This window comes from Prionailurus bengalensis, chromosome D3 (assembly GCF_016509475.1).
Source record: "Prionailurus bengalensis isolate Pbe53 chromosome D3, Fcat_Pben_1.1_paternal_pri, whole genome shotgun sequence".
Taxonomy (NCBI): Eukaryota; Metazoa; Chordata; class Mammalia; order Carnivora; family Felidae; genus Prionailurus; species Prionailurus bengalensis.
Window position 1 is genome coordinate 35,411,864 of NC_057356.1, and position 20,632 is coordinate 35,432,495.

The 20,632-nt window shown below is 49.9% G+C and overlaps 1 protein-coding gene across 13 annotated transcripts in view; it reads right to left on the reverse strand.

Moving 5' to 3' along the window:
* Window positions 1–885: 885 nt before the first annotated feature.
* Window positions 886–20,632, reverse strand: part of MTCL1 (microtubule crosslinking factor 1) — a 130,680-nt gene continuing 110,933 nt past the window's right edge. For 10 of the 13 annotated variants that reach the window (XM_043558307.1, XM_043558308.1, XM_043558301.1 and 7 more), the window contains 4 exons: window positions 15,963–16,259; window positions 14,463–14,494; window positions 8,435–9,974; window positions 886–2,091 (listed from right to left, as the gene is read on the reverse strand). In XM_043558307.1, the coding sequence (XP_043414242.1) occupies window positions 1,897–2,091; window positions 8,435–9,974; window positions 14,463–14,494; window positions 15,963–16,259 (2,064 nt within the window). In that variant the 3' untranslated portion in view covers window positions 886–1,896. Of the gene's footprint in view, window positions 2,092–4,827; window positions 4,885–8,434; window positions 9,975–14,462; window positions 14,495–15,962; window positions 16,260–20,632 lie in introns of all 13 variants that reach the window. The other 3 variants (XM_043558306.1, XM_043558310.1, XM_043558312.1) reach the window with 1 other exon arrangement.

The window sequence follows — 20,632 nt, forward strand, 5'->3', positions numbered from 1 at the left end:
TCCTTTCTAAGGCTGAACAGCAGCCCGGGGTATGTGCAGACCACATCTTGTTTACCATTCATTCACCGATTTGGCATCCCGGCTGTTTTCCACCGTTTGGCTTTGTGGATAATGCTGCTATGAGCAGGGGAGGACAGATATCTGTTCAGGTCCCGGCTTTCAGTTCTTCTGGGCCTACGGCCACAACCACGGGATCGTAGATCATCTTGCTGAACTTCAGGAACCGCCGTTTTCCACAGTGGCTGCACCATTCTGTGTCCCCAGCAATACTGCACCAGGGTTCCAGCGTCCCCACGTCCTCACCAACGGTTGGTATTTTCCATTCGGGGGGGGGAAATATTTAGCTTAAAGATGGAACTTTGGTCACATGGGGACACAACTCACTCTGTTGGCCAGTCTAGAGAACAGCACTGTCGGGTCAACGGAACACCGAGGCCAGAAGCTTCGGCCTGACGTAGTTCTTACCCTCTTTGGGAGCATCACATCACCACCTTGCAGACCCCTAGTGGGTCGCACACTGACAGGCTGGGCTACATCTCATGAGGCAACATCATCCTGGTGATTCGCCACCCCCGCTTTCTCAAGTTGGGGAGAGGCAGAGAGGCCGGGCACCTTCCGGCTCGTGGGTAAGTTTCCTCACACCCGCCACCATATTTTCAACAAGAACGAAGGTGCCTTTCATCAACCTCAGGGCACTCTTACGGGGAACAGGGAAGATGCGGCGTATCACGCACGTGCCGTGGGTCCCCAGGGAGATGTGCTGGCCGCTGTTGCCTTTTTTACATGACCTCCCCTCCCCCTCCTTCCCCTGGCTCCGGAAAACTGTCAGCTTGAGCCCTTAGGAAGGGATGGAGGGCATGTGAAACACGAGGTCCCGGAACAGGCTGCCATCTTGTAAAGGCTTTATTTGCACTTCATCATTGTCTCACACAGACTCCGAGGCACGATCCTTTGATCCAGTTTGGTACCCTTTTCGTAGTGCTTTTCCTTAAACAAGAAAATCTGGGGCAAACACCGTATACTGCCAGTTCATCTTTAACAATAATTTAAAAATGCCACTGCCGTTGTGTCTCAATGCAAGAGGACAACGATAAAAGTACAGTACGAGGGATTCACAACGTGTTACGGTGGGACAGAGGACTCACACTTACGCGATGGTTGAGACCACACAGCAGTGTATGTACATGCACCCCAGTGCTTCGAACCCGAAGACGTGCAAGTCGAGTAGAGTATGTAGATTATACAGCGAATTCGGTAAGCCCAGCTGAGGACTCTGTACCTTTGCAAAAATGCTGACGTGTACCCCCTCCTGTAGAGAGGATATCTGTCTCGTCGACTGGCTTCATGGCTTTTTCACTACAAAAAGTTCACTGAATCACACAGTCTGAAGCATTTCAAAAATTCTTAAAAAACAAGAACACTGACAAAACAATATTAACTTAAAACACTCTAATTCAACGTGGAAAGAAACCAAACCGAAATGTAACAGTGCAAATTTAACAGAGAGGCAGTCAGTATTGAGAGCAAGGGTGTTCAGAATCTCTTAAAATGTACACCTTTAAAACTTTTATTTTTTTAAATTTATTTATATCTCACCTAGCTTTGTTTGTTTGTTTGTTTGTTTAATATACTGTGTGTAAAAAAGATGGAGACAAAAATAGTTTTCTGAGCTATGAAAAAAATTAAGTTATTACAGGCACGTTTACGGTTTCGTTCTAGAAACATCTCAGGTTCACAGGTTGGACATTCAGCAGCTGTGTGTGTTTTAAGAAACATTCTTTGACCTTGGGAAAGCTGGATCTCTCCTTGTGGGCGGAGCTTGGTTGATGACGACGGTGTGGTTACGCAAATCGCAGGGAATCGGTCCCCAAGAACCCATGCAAACTTGCACTCTCGTCATAGGTGTGACTTCTCCCCGGGCGGCTCCTCTTCTCCGAGCTCCTCCAAGGAGGCTGGGTCTCCGGGTGACTGAGCCGCTGAGGCAGTGGGGGAATGTGAGGCCCAACGGGACGGAGGGCGACGGTTTGCTGGTCTCTCGGGCCTGGAGAAGCAGGGTTCTAGGGATGGAGCTAGTGCGGAACAAGGTAGTTCCTTCAAAGCCGAGAAAGAAAAAGACACGGTTACTCAGGCTGACAACGCCTTGCTGGGACGACTCTCCCCACACACTTCTCAACAGACTCGGGTTACATGCAACGGACCAGGGGTAACTTCAAAATGTTCTAGCGTGCCGGGAGAGAATAACTTTAAATGGCAAGTGAAAAGTTCCACACGGATGATCAACGACACAGTAATGGGAACATACCAAATTATGATCAAAATATGGCGACGCCGTGAGATGGGTATGTTTACGCAGCATCTTCAGAATTGGGCTGGAGCCTCTGGACGGTGGGGAAAGCCACAGGCCACCTGGTCATAGCCTGACCCAGCTGACCCCATCCTTTTGGAACCCCCCCCCCCCGAATGATCTATTAGCCATAGTGACCTGGCCCTAAGAGGCCAGCCTCCCTGTGCTTTGGTCTGTTGGAGGCCCGTGAAGAGACAGATGATTTATCCAGCTATGTTAACAACGAGACTCACCTCGACGTGAACTCTGCTAGTGTTTATTCCCAATAGACTGGCAGTGGGTTCAACAAACCCCCATGGAAAAAAAGGCTGCGGGCAGAAATTTTAACTTCGGTCTGGTTTTCTCTAATGGCTGTTCCTTGCTGCAGCACTTAAAAAAGTGGCATCAGAGCGTGCTTGTGCTCTGTCACAGGCATCCTACGCCCTCGGAGAACAGTTCCTGCAGGACACGCCCAACCATGGTGCGAACCCCCTATACCACTTCCTCTCCAGGGCTGCTCTTCCTTTTCTGGTGTTAACGAACGTGGAGCTACTTGTCCCCAGTCTGCAGGACAGGAGACACGGGTGCCCAAACTTGGAACATGCTGGCGCACGGAAAGGCGGTGGCGGTGTGCAGAGACAGTGAGTCCCACAGGGCGGAACCCGTCCGCCCCCGTGACACTCACCCAAGAAAAAGCTGAGATGGCAAACCACTGCGATGAAGAATGACAGAGAACACAGACTCTCAGAGCCGGTCAGGAAAGGCGTCGGAGGGGTGACAGAGATGAGACAAGCAAGGGCAGAGGCCAGGATGAGGAAGGTTAATCCGCGGAGCAGGGGAGTGACAGTGGGGAAGAGACTGGTGGGCGATGTGGATGGGCGACGTGAGGAGGAGGGGGAGCACCGGCCTGGTGCTCCTGGAAGAGCGATGGAGTGAGGTGGTCCCTGCCTCCCTGTGGGCTCGGCAGAAAATGGCGTTAACCTTGGCGACTACTCCTAGACGTTTCCTGCCTCTTTGTGACCGCGAGCGTTATAGGACAGGATGGGGAAGCCTTGATTAACAAAGCACTGTGCTGATGGGAGCCATGACAACCAGAAAGACCTCGCCCACGAAACGGCCTGAAATAGCTGAAATGCAAACTAGGCAGGGTGAGCTGTCCTCACCTCACCTCAGCCCTGTGCACGGGGGTGGGGGGTGGGGGGATGCATGGCTTGGGAGATCTGCCACTGATTTGTCTTTTGGTGTCTCTGCTCCCGGCATTGTAAGAGTTGTGTGTGGGAGTGTGTGTTGTGTACTGTTTGCACTGTGTGTGTTGTTTAGCGTCTAAGTGTATTGGGTGTGTATGCTGTATGCGCGGCATCGTGTTGTGTAGGTGTGTTGTGTTGTACTGCTGTATATGCGTGCACATTGTGTATGTGTGTGTTGTACGTGTATGGACGTATGCTGTGTATATGTGCGTCGTGTGGCATCTTGTATATAGGAGCGTCGTGTGCTGTGTATGGGTAGGAGTGTGTTGGGTGTGTTACACGTAGGGGCAGCGTTGGGTGTGTTACACGTGTTGAATCCTGGTGTGGCTGCTGCTATAGGGTTCTTCCAACACCCCTGCAGCCTGGAGGGCTTTTTATTAGACGGCGTGACACGACTTTTTCACTAGCATCTGGTTGCAAGCCCCTACAGGAAGAAACGTGTGACCACGAGTTCAGGGGAATGAACTTTGTCTTTCGTAACACGCCAGCACATGCAAGCAAACAATCCTGTCCTTCTCAGGGGGGCCCCTGCAACGGGCGATGTGACCTTTTATCTTTGGAGCCTGCTTTTAGTCTTTGCGGGGGCCAGCTGCACTTTTGGATTTAGCAGTCCGAGCGCTCGAGTGGCCCTGAAGGCAACTCTGTGAGACTGTTCTTTGGAGCAAGCGATGGCTTTGTTGTTGAGTCATCCGACAAATATTAATTGAGCGCTTGCTATGTCACCTACGGTGACCACCTGGAAGGACAAGGTACGTTTGGATTTATTCCTTCTGAGGTGGTTGTAGAAAAACAGGGAAACGCCTCATCGCGTTATGGTCACCCCTCGTTTTGGCATCTGGTGGTATATGTGTGCCTGCAAAATACCAGTGAGCAGATGCAGGCCGAGTGGGAAAATACGTGGCTCCCAGACCCCCGCAGGCCAGGCCTCTGTGACGGAGACAGTGCCCTCTCCAGCCAGGATCCCTGTACCCCTGGAAGCATACTGGCTGCAAACTGCACAGGACAGCAGAAATCTCAGCAGCATCCCTGTAACCGTCCTGCACAGTGAGCAGTCGGCACTCCGTGAGCAAATGGGAAGGTCTACGCCTGCCAGTCTGTCCCTGAAGATGAACGCCAGGCCGGCGCAGGCGGTGGGCTCTACGGACAGGGAAGATCTACCTGGCATGATCTGGCCTTGCTTCTGAGTGTCAGATACCAACCCCGAGTTACACAAGTGACCTTTCCAGACGGTGTGCAGCGAAGGTAGAAAGCACTTACGGCGTGAGGCAGGCAGGGCTAGAGTCCCCAGGGGGCAGTTAGTAAGACAGTTTGGTTCTGGACGGAACAGACAGAGAAAAGAAAAGAAAAGCAAGTAGGTTGGAAAGTATTTTTTAAAAAAAGAAGAACAGTAAAGGTTTCAAGTCAACAAGCCCAGTGGCAGGTCCAGGGACGGCTACGAGGAGACACGCGAGGGCCGCAGAAGCGGACAGGTGCACGCCCGGTTACGCACGTCTCTCTCTGCATGGGTCTAGTCGGTCCAGAGCGCAGAGGGACCCTCACCATGGAACAGCAACAGACCTCTCCCTCCTTTCTGCTCTTCCCTGATTTGCCCTTCAGCATTTCAGACACCCATTGGTGTGCCGAGAGAGAGAAATCACACGACTGCTGTATTTGAAACAGAACATTAACGGCTGTTTGTTTTAGTCACAATGATCATGTGACCACTGCTCACACTGAAGATTTCCTCCGGTATGTTCCACTAGACACGGGAGGGAAGAACAGCACTGCATTTCCAGATTATTCTTTTCCTTCACAGAGAATGCTTCTCTGCAAGGTAGAACTGGAGCCATGGTTTCAAGGGAAAAAGAGGACAAATAGAGGTGCCTGGGTGGCCCAGTCGGTTGGGCGTCCGACTTCGGCTCAAGTCATGATCTAACAGCTCTAACGTCAGACTCTGTGCTGACAGCTTAAAGCCTGGAGCCTGCTTTGGATTCTGTGTCTCCCTCTCTCTTTGCCCCTCCCCTGCTCACGCTCTGTCTGTCTCTCCTTCTCTCCCAAAAGATAAATCCACATTAAAAAAACTGTTTAAAAAATCAATTAAAAAAGAGGGAAAACGGAGACATGGGGTGGAGATTTCCCATCATGCCTCCGGCCGGGGATGCTCACATCCTCCCCGTCCCTTGTGCAGGCGTCTGAGGGAACATTCAGGGAAGGGTCCACAGAGCGGGGCACTCAGGGCAGGCTGGCAATCAGCATTAGTCCTGGTGATTTGGAAACGAAAGCCCGGAACTACTTACTACATAAAGGGGTTTCCAATGGGCTGAATACAGTAAGTCAAGTCAGACAAGGACTAATTCCACTGGAATCTAGAACACACAAAATTCCAACCGAAAAGGGAAAAGAGCCTGCAAACATTTAATCTCTGCCAGTGAGTGTTCCACACAGGTTCTGAATCCCCGAAACTGTGCTGTGCTCCCTACCAATTGGCCAATCACCTGTTTGCAGCAAGCTCAGCCAGGGAGAAGAAAATCTAAATGGGAACTTGAGACACGACCAGAGGGGCACGGGGCGGGCATAGCTCTGTGCTGATAAAACCATTTTCGTGCCTTAGAACTGTGATTTACCCATGAAGGAGTTGTCCTTTTATTATCATAGACGGCTTGGAGCATTCACTGCAACTCAGAGCCCTTTTCGGTTCTTAAAAATTAATTTCTAGTTACTAATATTACTGGGCACTGCAGACATATCCAGTTAATGCTCTGGGACAGAGCCTAATTTCAACTGATTCCTCCAGAGCCCTAAGAAGGTAGGACATTCCCACAAATAAACTCTCTGCAGTAGTGAGTCAGAGTCACTTACCTGAGGGCCCTGGAGGGATGGGGGTTAACAGAAGCCCACAGCAGACACAATTTCTCACCCGAGAACACTCAACCATGGTATTTGTTCTTGTCAATACTATCACCTATCAATACAACAACTATCACAGAGCCTCATATGTTTGAAACATGGCCGATATGCTATCAATATTGAGTTGAATGAAAGGCATTGCCATTTCTGTAGGTCGCTGGCAATTTGACATGGTTTGACCTACCTCAGATTTAAACTCTGCATTCTGGGTTGAATACTCCTTGGTGGGTTAGACTGGGAACCATCCTTCTCCCCCAGAGGGAAATGTGGGGCTGTAGGTGATACAGGAGATACACCTGCCCCTTCTCCTCGCCTGGGAAGCCAGGGCTGCCTGGGCTGTGGCAGCAGAGCAGTGGGGTAGCCCAGGGAGCGTATTTCTCTCCCCTCGGACCCATGCCGTCTGCAGGGGCTGCCTTGCTTGGAGAACGGGTATGCGTATCTGGATTCCACGCCGTGGAGTCCGTCCATCCGGGCTGGTGGTGAGTGAGCCTCACCCTCAAGTCTACACGTGGGCTCACTGGCCGAACAGTGTCTCACTGAGGGTGGAGAGCACGTGCTTCCTCACGGCATGAGGCTGGCACCCTCACCCTTCCAGTCCCAACATCACCGTCAGGTTTTGTTTTGTTTTGCTCATTCTTGAAGTGGAAACGAGGTGGAAATGAGGATTGTTTTTTTTTTTAACGTGGTTTGGTACAGACATACTATATGTGGACATGCATCGGAACAAAATTCAGGGGTGCCTGGGTGGCTCAGTAAGTGTCTGACTCTTGATTTTGGCTCAGGTCATGATCTCACAATTCGGGAGTTTGAGCCCCACGTCGGGCTCTGCGCTGAGCGTGAAGCCTGCTTGGGATTCTCTCTCCCTCCGCCCCTCTCCCGCCGTCTCTCCCTACACACTCTCTCTCTCAAAATAAATAAAATGAACTTAAGTAAAAAAAGAACAAAACTCAGGGGCATCTGGGTGGCTCGGTCGGTTAAGTATCCGGCTTCAGCTCAGGTCATGATCTCGCGGTTTGTGGGTTCAAGCCCCGCGTCGGGCTCTGTGCCCGACAGCTCAGAGTCTGGAGCCTACTTTGGATTCTGTGTCTCCCCCTCTCTCTGCCCCTCCCCTGCTTGTGCTCTGTCTCTGTCTCTCTCAAAAATAAATAAACATTAAAAAAATGTTTTAAAAAAGAACAAAATTCAAGGTCGACTGATTGGTGAGTGTTAAGGGAGATGTAATAATAATCGCGTAATAGTAACAGCTGACAATATGTGTGTGGTCATATATAACATGATGATAATAAGTGAGGCAAAGGGGAACAGTAACAATCACATTGTCTGAAGACAGGATTTTGATCATATCTGTCTGTCTCACCTGGTTACTGCTAGGGAGATTCGTGGTTGCAGAGGGCACGGAATTTGGGGGGGCACAGAGGACTGCTATTCTGTACTGAAGCCAGCACTGGAACCCAGACATTCTCATACGTTCCTGCTGAAGGACGTTCTAGCATCCATGCCACCACACCCGCTCCGGCACACCTCTTGTGTTACCGTGGCTAAAGATCTGGATGGAGCACACACTTCACACACACACCTTTCTAGGACACAAATTCACAGAGAAAGAGGGCGAATTATAACCCCCCCGCTCCACCCCATGAAAAGCCCAGATGGACAGATGAGCATCCATCACTTAGACCAGGCGAGAGAACCTGAATCAAACCCTGAGCTATGTCTTTAAGAGAAGTTCATTTTAACTGTCCTCAGAAGATCGCTGAGGACAATAATATGAACTTTTCTTTAGAAGTGGCTCGGGGCCTGTGTTTCTGCCTATTCCAGTCTCCCATAAACTCTGTATCTTGCGAGCTCACAAGAGCCTGTTATGGACAAAGATTCTTGAAGTCAGATGACCTAGCACAATCCCCGGTTTACATGTGTTTTCCTGACATTTAAACAGAAGAGCTAGTAGGGTGAGGGTTGGAATACTCAGCCTCATTACCTCGATGGACCCTGGTTCAGCTTTGACCGTGTCTCCCATGTGGCTGTCACTGTTAAGACCTGGGGGCCCATGGGGGGCCTGTCTCCTCTCCTCCTTTAAGGCATGCTCCAACAGCTTCTTGTGGAGGATCCGGGCTACGTTCTCGGTGAGTGTGTAGCCAGGGGGAGCGGATAAGTCCTGCCTCAACGGCGTGCCCTCTCCCCCGTCCTCCCTCCACGTCTCTGAGCCAGCCCCGATGGGGCTCGGGGACCGTCCCCGGGAATCGGGGCCGGTGTCCTGGCCTGGGCCCAGCTCTGGCCGAGGTTCTGCTGAGCGAGACCGACTGCCGGCCCGCGTCCCCTTCTGGAAGGGGTCCTGCACCACGGGGCTGTGGTCGATGATGTTGAAGAGGCTGGAGAGGCCATCGTTGATGGCGGTGTGCACGGGGCTCTCCCTTGTGGTGGTGGAGCGGGCCCAGGCTGACCCGCTGCACCCTTTCTGGGCCAGCCCCAGGGAGGTCCTGCTATTTGGCTGCTCAGCTTTGGGGAGGGGCTTCCTCTGCAGCTTGGGAGACCCGTACTTGGGGGAACAGCATGTGCGTTCGAACTTGGCCTGCACCTTCTCGATGGCGGGGGCCACCTGCCTGCTCCTAAGGCCGCGGGAAGGAGACGACGCGGGCGTGGCACCACCCCCCGCCTTTGGCGTGAGACACTTGTGGGGGCTGCTGGTGATGGCGCTGCCACGCAGGGCTTCAGTCTGCAGGCCGATGTTGATGGTCTGGACGGTCTGTGTCCCTGTCGTCCGGGACCCGTTGGTCTGGCAGGCCATGTCCTTGAGAGGAGGCTTGGGGGGACCAGAGCATATGGCGTTCCTGACGGAGAAGGCCACCTCCTTCATGTCATCACTCATGTTCTTGGAAATCTGTAGGCCGTGCAGGGGGGACGCAAAACCCAGGGGGGCGCAGAGGGCACTCTCAAGGGGGCGCAGCCCTCCCTCCACGTAGTCTCGGGGGTGTCTGGAGGGGGCGCAAGGCCACCTGCTAAGCACATGTTCTGAGGGGCCCCCCTTTGAGTCTCCAGTGCCCCCCCTGGCTCTGCTTGTGGGAAACGGGCACTCGGGCTCCAAGTGGCCCTTGCCCTCGCCGCCTGCCACCGCGATGCTCTCCATCCTCCGGACCGCGGGTGGGCTATGCAGTACCCGCAGCCCGGCCTGCTCGGTGCACACGTGGCTCCTCAGAGGCTGTTTCCGGCAGTGCTCGGGGCTGGTCATGGTGTCTGTGGTCATGGTGACGCTTGTGGTGAGGTACCAGGAGGAGTCGGGGAAAGACTCGGCACCGGCCTCGTCCCCTGCCCGCCCCCCCTCGGTCCTGTCTGCCCAGGGCTCCGGGGGCCTCTCGTCCCAGCTCTTGCTGTTGAACTCCTCGATGTACTTCAGGTCGTCAGGAGACAGGGGCGGGGTGACGTCCTCCTTGCTGCCAGCAGCCGGCAGGCCCTTCTCCGGCAGGAAGGGAGAGACGTCCATCAGACGCTGGAATTCGGACATGGAGGACACGGACACAGCCCTGGGAAAAGGGGGAGAGAAGAGGGCGTCAGCTGACCCGCCACCCCCTGACCCTGCGCGACAGGCGACACACGACACGCGCGTCCTGCCCACCAGACAGGTGCCTGTTGTGCGTCAGTCTCCACCACCCGAACGACTGGGACACCTTCTAGCTGCTTTCCTGAGCTGCCCCCTGTGGATGTTTAACGGACTCTTTGTGGCTCTGGAGTTGTTCCAGAAGCCTTGTGTTAGTCAGAATTTAATACAGGTGACCCTCAAATACTATGGGAACAAGTGGGAGGCTGGGCTCCAGGGAAGTCAGAGCTAAGCTCCAAACCCACTTTGGAATGGTTTCATTTTGGCCTGTGGATGCTCCACAGGAAGAGGGAAACCTGGCTGATGAGTGCCTTCAATTTCTAACCTACCAGGAGTTTCCAGAATTCTAGGCATTGTGGCAGGGGCTCGTGGTAGGACAGGAACACAGCCCCGTCCTGATCCCACACCAGCTAATGGCATACGGGCAGGGGGTGGACACCACAACATCAGAGCTATAATCCCAAGTCCTGCTCACCCACCGGCCTCATGCTCTACTGGATGTGCTTCTCGGGAAGCACGGGGGACCCTGCAACAACACGGAGGTTAGGGGATCCGGCCCTCACGCAGTCAACATCCCACATATAACTTTGGACTTTCCCAAAACCTAAGTACTGATAGCCTACTGTCGAACGGAAGCCTTCTCGATAAACAGTCGATTAACACATATTTTGTGTATGTATTAAAGGCTGTATTCTTATAATAAAGGAAACTAGAGAAGAGAAGATGGTATTAAGAAAACCATGAGGGGGCGCCTGGGTGGTTCAGTCGGTTAAGCGTCTGACTTCAGCTCAGGTCATGATCTCGCCGTCTGTGAGTTTGAGCCTGCATCGGGCTCTGTGCTGGCAGCTCAGAGCCTGGAGCTTCAGATTCTGTGTTTCCCTCTCTCTGCCCCACCCCTGCACACGCCTCTGTCTGTCTCTCTTTCTCTCTTTCTCTCAAAAGTAAATAAACTTAAAAAAAAAGAGAAAAGAAAACCATGAGGAAGAGAAAATACATTTACAGTAGTATACTGTCTTTACTGGAAAAAATCCACAACTCAGTGGAGCCGTGTAGTTCCATCCGTGTTGTTCAAGGCTCAACTGTACCAAGCGTAATCTGCAGAGGCCAAACGGAAGATGTGGAAGGAAGCAGGGAAGTGGAAGGTGGGACAGATGTGCACATAATTTGCAAATACCGCTTCAAACAGAAATTCCATCTGGTCCTGTCCAAATCCACCAACAGGGTTCAGTTGTCCCTTCCCTGTCTGCTCCCTCCGTTAGGGCCAAGCCTATTTTTGTTCTTGTTCCCTTCCGTATTCCTGGACAAGAGGAAGACTCCCTCGGACACACACACACACGCCAGGAGGGTAAGGACAGGTGAGTTAAAGGAACAGCCGGTTTGGGATAAGTGCGGCCTGATCGATGTGGATTTGGATGTAGATGCCTCAATATATCAGCCCTTTCATTCTGTATATTTCTATTTGGTATGAATTTACCGACCGCCACCTGTATGCCCGGGCAGGCCCTGTATGAGGTGCTGGGGATTCCAAAATGCTAAGACAGGAGGTTGCTAGAGTGCTCAGGCAGCTTGTCAATCCCCTACCCCCACCCCCCAGGGCAAAGAAGTGGTGGCCAGGAAGGAGGCTTGGGACTGGCTGTGCCTGCCAGCTCAGGCCTGGACCCCCTGGTCAGAAATCCCTCCTGATGGGGTAGAGGGGAGGGAAGAAGTCTGCAGACTCACTGCCTCTGCAGCTAGACCACTTTCTCATGGGACATACTCCCATCTGCACACCACGAACAGAAGTTTAAATCCCTGGTTCTAGACCAGCACAGGTGCTGCCCAACGGGTCCCAGGTGGAGAGTACGTGGGCCACCCCACTGCAAAATCCATGCATGATGGGGAGGCCAGAGTTGGGGTCTATGTACCACAAGGACTGGCCCACAGAACATGTAAAGCTCTGGGTGGCTTTGCCCTCACCCTGGGGTCACATGCTCTTGGGGTCGCCACCCTGGGGTAAAAGAACAGGCTACAAATGATAGCAGTAGGTCTTCTACCTTGTTATTTCTCACCAGACGCAAAAGTGGGTGGTATTTTTTGTGTGTGTGAGAAATAATCTATAAACTCTCCCATGGCCCTGTGAATAACAGAAAGCTGGCTATACCTAGCATTGAAACTAAAAAGAAACAAGAGGGGATGGGTTGATTTATCACTAGGGGTATTAAGCTTTCCGGTAAGTGTGACTTCCCTCTTCTTGCCTCCGGTCAGGTCAAGGAGCTGCTGAATTAATAATGAGCTTTAGAACGCTTCTCACTGCCGGCCGGAAGTACTCTATAGGCACTGAAACCCCAATCCTTTCTGCATTTCTCGGACATGGCTTGTCTAGCCCCCAATTTCTGCCCATAAAGGAACTACCCTCAGAGTTAAGTCAGTGGCACCTGTGTGGGGACTTTTTGCCTCAAGGGTTTGGATGGATATCGTGGAACAGAGGTGATGTGGCGGGAGAAAGGGGCCGCACCAGCCTTAGCAGAGGGCAAGGTGAAACAGATATAAAACGAGAACACATCTGGAATACACGCCAGTGCGTGAAGGCGCACAGAACAAAGTATGGAGGGAAGACACGAAACCGCTAGAAGCAAGAGGGAAAAGGGGAGGATGGGGAGGACACATGGACTTTCTTACCTCGGACATTTTGATGTGTAAGTTTTAATAATATCTCTGGTGCTGTGCTATTTAAGTTTTAATTTAAGGTTAACTTTTTCAAGCATGCATGACTTTTGAAATTAACAACAGCAATTAAGCTAAAAAAAAATAAGAGGGGAGCCTGGCTGGCTCAGTAGGAAGAGCATGCGACTCTTGATCTCGGGGTCACGAGTTCAAGCCCCATGCTGGGTGTAGAGATGACTAAACAAAAAAAAAGGTTTTAGGGACACCTATGTGGCTCAGTCGGTTAAGCATCCGACTTCAGCTCAGGTCATGATCTCACGATCTGTGAGTTCAAGCCCTGTGTCGGGCTCTGTGCTGACAACTCGGAGCCTGGAGCCTGCTTGGGATTCTGTGTCTCCTTCTCTCTCTGCGCCCCGTCCCTACCCACCCCCCCCCATGCTCTCTCCCTCTCTGAAAAATGAATAAACCTTAAAAAAAATTAAAAAAAAAACACTTAAAAAATAAGATAAAATCTAAGAGCTCCTGGGCAGGGAGGAGCTCTGTGAAGGTAGCTGAACTTTGTTGACTCTTAAGTCTGTGCCAGGCATTGCTTTCCGTATAGTAACACATTTAAGCTGTAAAGAAATTGAAACACCTCCTGTTTACAGATGAGGAAACTGAGGCACACGGCAGTTACCTAACGCACCCCAGGGCACAGAGCCTGTGAGAGGCAGGAGTGCATGTGAAACCAGGCTCTCACTCTCGAATGCGGCCCTGGACTGTCCGAGAATGACCGGACGAGACAGAGCCTGAAGGACAGAAAGGCACCTCCGTGGTCTTGGATGGTTTGGGATGAACTGATACAGGGCAAAATGCGAAGGAGGCAATAATTCATGGACTCGAAGTTTACAGGAAAACCAGGGATGAGGATATCTGGAAACTGCGAACTGCCCTGGGGAGAAGTTTCCTGTGGTGGAAATAGCATGTATTCATCTATAAAGAAAAAGCGCGTGTGTGGGGCTGGGGGCGGGGGCTGTGTATGGGAAATCTTTGTACTTTCCGCACAGTTGTGTATTTTTAATGTTTAAAAATAAACAAATTTTGCTTGGATGTGTTGTTTCAGATACATCCTATCACACCTGTATGACCTAAAATATATCATAACTAACGTCAGCAAATCACTTACTTTGTATTTACTTCAAAGTTCACTGTTGGGAAATATCTTTTTTCTTTTTTCTTTTTTTAAGTAGGCTCCACACCCAGCAAAGAGCCCAATAATGAGGGGCTTGAACTCATGACCCTGAGATCAAGACCTGAGCTGAGATCAAGTGTCGGACGCTTAACCAACTGAGCCACCCAGGCGCCCCAACGGCCAGGAAGTATCTTAATAAATCCTCCTGGGAGAGCTTTAAGTTCACGGTATATAAAATGTCTCACAGCACATCAAGAGGGAGTCTTTCCAGACTAAATGACAAGAGAGGGGTTTCTGTGGACTTTTCCAAACCCACTGAACACAACATTCCTTTCTATACACAACGCACACCTGTAACGGTTCTCACCATGACACTAACGCCCACACAAGTACAGCATGTCTCTGGCTTTTCCGTGGTGAATGATAGAAAAGAACCATATTGATGAAATCAATAATACTAAAGCCACTACTTATTCGGAAGTCTTACTTTAAGTCATTTTGAAGACCTTGTTATCACGACTGCAGTGACAAGAGAGAGTTTGAAGACCAAGAGGTTTTCATTCCAGTAGCCTAACTACTGTTTTCATCAAGCTTACTTACCTTTGAAGATTTCCCTTGTGATTTTCTTCTTCCTATAAAGAAGAAATAAGATCGTCTGAATCAGTTAATACTGGCTGCCTAGGCACCTTCGATGTGCTAAATTTCGGTCGGGAGAGCCACTGCCCCCCAGCCCTTCGAGATACGACAATAAAACCAGAACCCACAGGGTGATGAAGGATTGGAGCTCCTGCAGTCCAGGGAGGAGCCCGTGTGTTGAGAAAAACTGGCTTTAAACTTCACCATGAAGGAAGTGGCTCTTCTGCGCTTCCTCAAAGGACTTCTAACTACGTAAATTTCAAAGCTGGCTTTTGTAATGACCTGAATACATCTGAATGTGTGTGTGTGTGTGTGTGTGTGTGTGTGTGAGAGAGAGAGAGAGAGAGAGAGAGAGAGAGGAGGAGGTGGGCGAAGGGAAGATCGGGCCCCAAGAGAGGAAGTTAGGAGACGATGTCCCTTGGGCTAAGCCTCACTGTAGAAGTTGATGCAACCTCCTTACACGTGAGCACTTTCTTGATTGTGAGCGTGGCCATTCGGAATGAGAGGTGAACTTACAACGACTCCCACTTTGTACCCATCAATGTGGGGCCGCGGTCACTCTGGAGCTGGGACAGGGCAGGCTCCCGACCCTGGTCTGCTTTCTCTCTGCTGTGTGGCTGCACTGTGGGGGTTGCTGACAGATCAAACAGGGTGGCATATTGGTGATGTCATGCCACCTGGCTACATACCGCTGAGAAGGTACTTGACCTCACAGACACCTGACTCACAGTGTAACTGACCCACATTTCAACACTACTTGACGAGAACTCTTTGAAGTCTGTTAAGTGTTTGGGACAGGTTCAATGACAGGTACAGCAACTCTTAAACTGACCCACACGTACTAATTCCTAAAATCAAACCCGGTTTTAAAACCTAGGTTTTGAAAAGGGGTAACCAGAAAAACCTGATGCTGCACCGGGGAAATTTCAGCCCAGTGCTTACCTCATAGATTTGCTGATCTAATTGACGCATGGTTTCTAAGTGTTGGATTTTTCTTCCCCTTTGCACAGAGCAAGAATTTATAGTATGTCATTGTTTAGTGACACTCACTAGTTCCCAATGTGAGTGCTTTCTTTAGAACAGATTTTACTGTTACCAGCAAGTTTAGAATCAGAAGGCTGCTATGATTTAAAGAGAGGCTGAAGACCTATAGTTCCCAGATTGAACTGTCTCCTCCTGTGTTTCACTGTACCTGCTCACGTGGGACACCTTTCATTCACAGAGGACACAGTCCTGCACATTCAAACCCGAGACGCGGTGGCAGAGTGCACGTGACCACAGCACATGCTAGGAGCCTGGGGTCAGGATCACCAAGCCAAGCTCTTGGTATGGTGAACGTTTCCTGTGTACTCAACTCAGAGGCTGCGATGTGCAAAGCCCTGGAGCCTGCAGACCCCACGGCCAGGTTTCCTGACAACCCCGGGGTCCTGCAGCAGTTAACCGGACCCCAAATCCCAAGCCGACCTGGGGGAGGCAGTTCCTGAACTCCCGCTGGGGCCCGCGGGCCGGAGGCTCCTCTGGCTCGTCATCCAGGGACAAGGCGTCCAAGTAGAGATTTTCCCGTGCTGAACACCTGTCCGATTCCTTCAGCTTGGACAGCGGCCGGTCTTCAAATGGGGTAGAGTCTGTGTCTGCGCAGGGCCACATCCCCAAGGGGCGGGGCATACGGGGGCTTCCCGGGTGGGCAAAGGGGCGGATGTTGCCTTCTTTTGGATCACAGAGGAAGCTGCCACTTCTCCGGGGGCTGTTTTCTTTCTGCAACTTGAGCGTTTTAAAGATGAAAGCAGTTAGCCTCACCTTTCCCTCTGTTGCTCTCCCTAAGACCACTGCTTCTCCCCAGTTTGGAATTACATTTGGGGCCACTGGAAAGACTATGAGAAGTATATGTTCTTAAAGGTCTGACCCTAATTCCAAAAGTAACACGACATTACAGATGCTTTTATTTAAAAAAAAAAAATCACAATTTTATCCGGACTGGAAAATCTGCATTAACTATACACACAAGCCAACTCCTTCTGACGAAAATATATATATTCCTATGTGTAACTTGGAGTACTGGATATAACTTGGCGAACTGCTCACGGAAATTATACATTTATTTAAAACATTGAACACTGTTAAGTGACATATTTAGAACTCCCTTTATACCTTCAGAACTTAAGGCACACTCAATGGAAAACCATCAGTGGCAGCAAATTTCTGAGGGTGAATTTGATTTTCCTAACCAGCAGGTTTCCTAATTATAATACTGTCATTTAGGATGGGTCCCCTATGTCACCTAAGTGATCGAACTGGGTTGTAACCACTGGGTGTCAAAAGCAACTTCCACTTTGCTTGAGAGGGTTAAAGCTTAGCTATGAAGTCGATTAAAGATCGGAGCTGACTGAAAACAAGAAAAATATGTCACATACTTTAGAGCCATACTTTTTTTTTGCCTGACTTGAGAAACTCGGGAACCCCCGGAGTTAGGGAGGTCTGAGTTGGAGCCATTGTCCTGTGCCTTGCTGGTTTCCTCAGCTCAGTGTCGTCATCTGTGAAATGGGGACAGCACGGCTTCCTGCTGTGGAGGGGCCACAAGAAAGGCGAGCCCACCAGGGGCCAGGCCCATTGGACAGCTCAATGCTTGTCAGCAAGACGACCACCACTGACCTCGCTCGGGCCTGGGCGCACTGATACACGTCTTGCCTGTTTCCGGCATTAGAACGAACAACCTGGAGCCATTTAGGAAGGGAGTCAACGTGAATTCACAGCGACAGGCAGAGAAATGGTGTGCAGAAATGGTGCTCACTCCCTGGAGAAGCCCTAACGGACGGCTCCCCCCCGGACTCTCTGGAGCTTTCCTCACCGCCTTCCTTCCAAAACAGGCGCAGAAAGCGTAACTGAGGCCTGAGGATATTTCCACCCACGTGTCTCTGCCGGGGTCTTTGCTGGGTGACCTGCTCACACGCTCTAGCACGTTGGCTGCTGTTCTGAACAAGAAAACTATCTGAAGGGCGAAAGTGACATTCGGATTTTCCGAAGAAGAAAGATTTCCAGTCCTCAAGTAGGGTGCCAGGAAGTTCCAAAACTCCCTTGGAAGCATTAATTTTTTTTTTTTTTTAACAGCCCATTTCACCAGCTACACCTCTGGGTCCTCACTGAAGCCTTCATCCATGAGCAGGAGGTATGTGTGGCTTCTGCATCGTCAGGAACAAAGTCACGTGCGAGAATGGGGACAAGGGGACTCTTCCTCATTTTTAGTAATTTCTGAGGCGGTGGATTATCTTCAGTTTCTGAGAAAGATGGAGATGCACATAGCCAGAGCTTAAATTCTAAGAGTCTGAGGCCGGGTCACAGCTGAATTAGCGAACAAGCCAATCGCTCTGGGTTTCAGCTACGCCCCTGTGCTCTCAACCCCAAGACACAATTCTTCTCAGTTCTCTTAAAGATGCTAGCGTTTTCTTTAAAAACAAAAAACAAGAACAAAAAAACCCCAAAACCCAAAAACAAAAAAAAAAACACCCAAAACCAAAAAACAAACAAACAAAACAACAAAAAAGGAAAGCTTTTTTTTTTTTAATTCATCTAACGCATGTCAGCGCAATTGGGTTTCAACACGTGATCATCCCTAAGCTATTCTGGGTGAGAATTAAAACACAAGAATCACATTCGAAGCTGTAAATGTGCTCCGCGGGTGTGTGTGAAGGGGAGGAAAGAATGACTAAGGAGGAGAGCTCTGAACCAGCACATTTCTAACTCAGCAAAGTGGGAATTCAAAAATAAACCCAGGCGGCCAGAAGCAATGTATACTAAAGCTGGGAAGTGTTAGGTTTCCTAAAAATGATCTGGAATGGGTTTAGCGGGAGGTATCTGCTGTAAGATGCCTCTGGGGTGTTGTAATAGAATAATGGGTCCTTAAAAGGATCGGGTTTCCTAGGAGAGTCATTTCAAACCAGCCATCAGCACCTACTGTACTTAGAATCCTGCAGCAGGACAACTTTTAGTGCAAATAGAAAACGGAAAAGCTTTGTATTTCAAGTAATACAGGAAACAATAAACCTTCCAAGGTGTCACCTTCCCCAAACGGTCAAAGGAAAAAAAGGTCACTTTGTGAGCAGGTTTTAAAAGAATGGCCTTTCAGGGTGTAGAAGCCGCTGAGTTAAGGAAGTTACTGGAAGGAGAACGGAACGACACAGGGTCCTTCCTTTAGGTCTTTAGTACAGCGGCGGGTCCTATATCATCTGCGTGTTAACTGGGAACTTAATTCTAAGGAGAAATGTAGTGTGACTCCATAAAAGTTAACTATCACCCAGTCAAATCTGGACCGGGACAGGAGACGTTGATAAGATAGATGATATGTGTTATATGACCTTAACCACATTCCTACAGTCATCCATCATATAAAATGCCTCATGTGGCACAGAAATTATGTCGGAATTTAATGACACCGGACGAGTATGAAGCATGTGTTCTGAAAGTGGAAAATGGATTTAGTGTCACTTCCTTCACCAACTGTGTTAGGGTGATCACAGTCAAGGTTACGTGGCTCACCAAGTAGTCAAATGTCAAGAGCATACGTTATGAAGAATGTTCACTTCTATTTCTTGTTTATCTATGGAATGCGGGGCTAAACATTCAATGAATGATAAACAAAACTTCCACGCATACACACACTTCAGTCACTTTCCTCTTTTACGGAGAACGCCTATAACTGCTTTATCTAATTCTCAGGATTGGGCACCAAGGTTTATAAAATTGTCTTTTAAAATGCTGACTATTTGTGGGAAAAGGCCAGATTTATTTTTGAAAGCCACAACCGCATATCTGAACCATCATTCACTGGCAACAAATCCTCTTCTAAAAACAGCAGTGAGATCATTGTACAAAGCCGGTGGGAGCCACCACACAGATTTCAGGAACAGATGACTGCCTGGAACCCATGTGTCTTGCATCCATTACGTTCAGAGACGTTAACCTTGAGGACTGAAGTTCTGAGGCTGTCGGCTTGGTAGGACTGCTGCGGTCCCGACACGGAATACGGACATGAGTCGGAAATGGGGTTCAGCAAGCACATGCCCGCTTTTATCTTTCAAAATACAGTTTCTTAAAATGGGGCACCTGCACTTCTCTGGTCACGAACTCTTCAAAAGCTCAATATCATCAGATGTCTTACTATATTTTCCCTCACTAGGAATTCTTCCTTCCTCCAGGTAAAACCCTAACAGCTTGTTTAAATGATAGCCAGGGTGTGACTTCTAAAAAGCAGCAATGCCAAGACCAAGGAGCCCATAGCTCACAGCCAAAGGGGACCCCAGAGGGGCCATGGCAGGGATCGTGACGGCCTTACTGTGGTACAGGTGGGACACAGTGAGTGCTCCTTGAGGGAAGGCCAAGAGGGAACCTCTCCGGTAACAAGGTGCCTGGAGTTACGGAGATCCTGGTTAGCTGAAGCTGGATGTGATAAATCAATGACCATTTTGCAAGAATACATGCTATTTTTGCTCTTGCCATTTCCACCTAACAGCTGATCCATTCAGGAGAGCACAGGCACACAGGGGATTTAATGCAGAAGATTCTTCTCAAATGATGCATTTCTAGGCCAAACAGGAAGTGGTCACCTTTCCTTTGATAGAATTTGGGGAATTTTGAAAGGAGCCACATCAGATATCAGTATGGTGGCTCAGTTGTGTGCGTAATCAGATCTGGGAGGAACTGTTGCTCCTTTTTCTCTGCACTGTGCTTTCTTCTCAACGCTTTTTAAAAATTTTTTTAAAAATAGTTTTATTTATTTTTGACAGAGAGAGAGACAGAGTGCAAGCGGGGGAGGGACAGAGAGAGAGGGAGACACAGAATCCGTAGCAGGCTCCAGGCCCTGAGCTATCAGCACAGAGCCCGACGCGGGGGCTGAACCCACAAACCATGAGATAATGACCTGAGCCGAAGTCAGGTGCTCAACCGACTGAGCCACCAAGGTGCCCCTCTTCTCAACGCTTTCTGAGCCAAGGGCTCCTGGTTTGTTTGGTTTTTTTTAGCTCGTTCACCTTCTCTCCCTCCCGGACAGTATACAGAAACTAACCCTGGCCATTGCACCTGCATAACACAGGTACCACATCTTGGAATGATAAGAGCACAGTTTTCAAAAGGCTCCCACATAA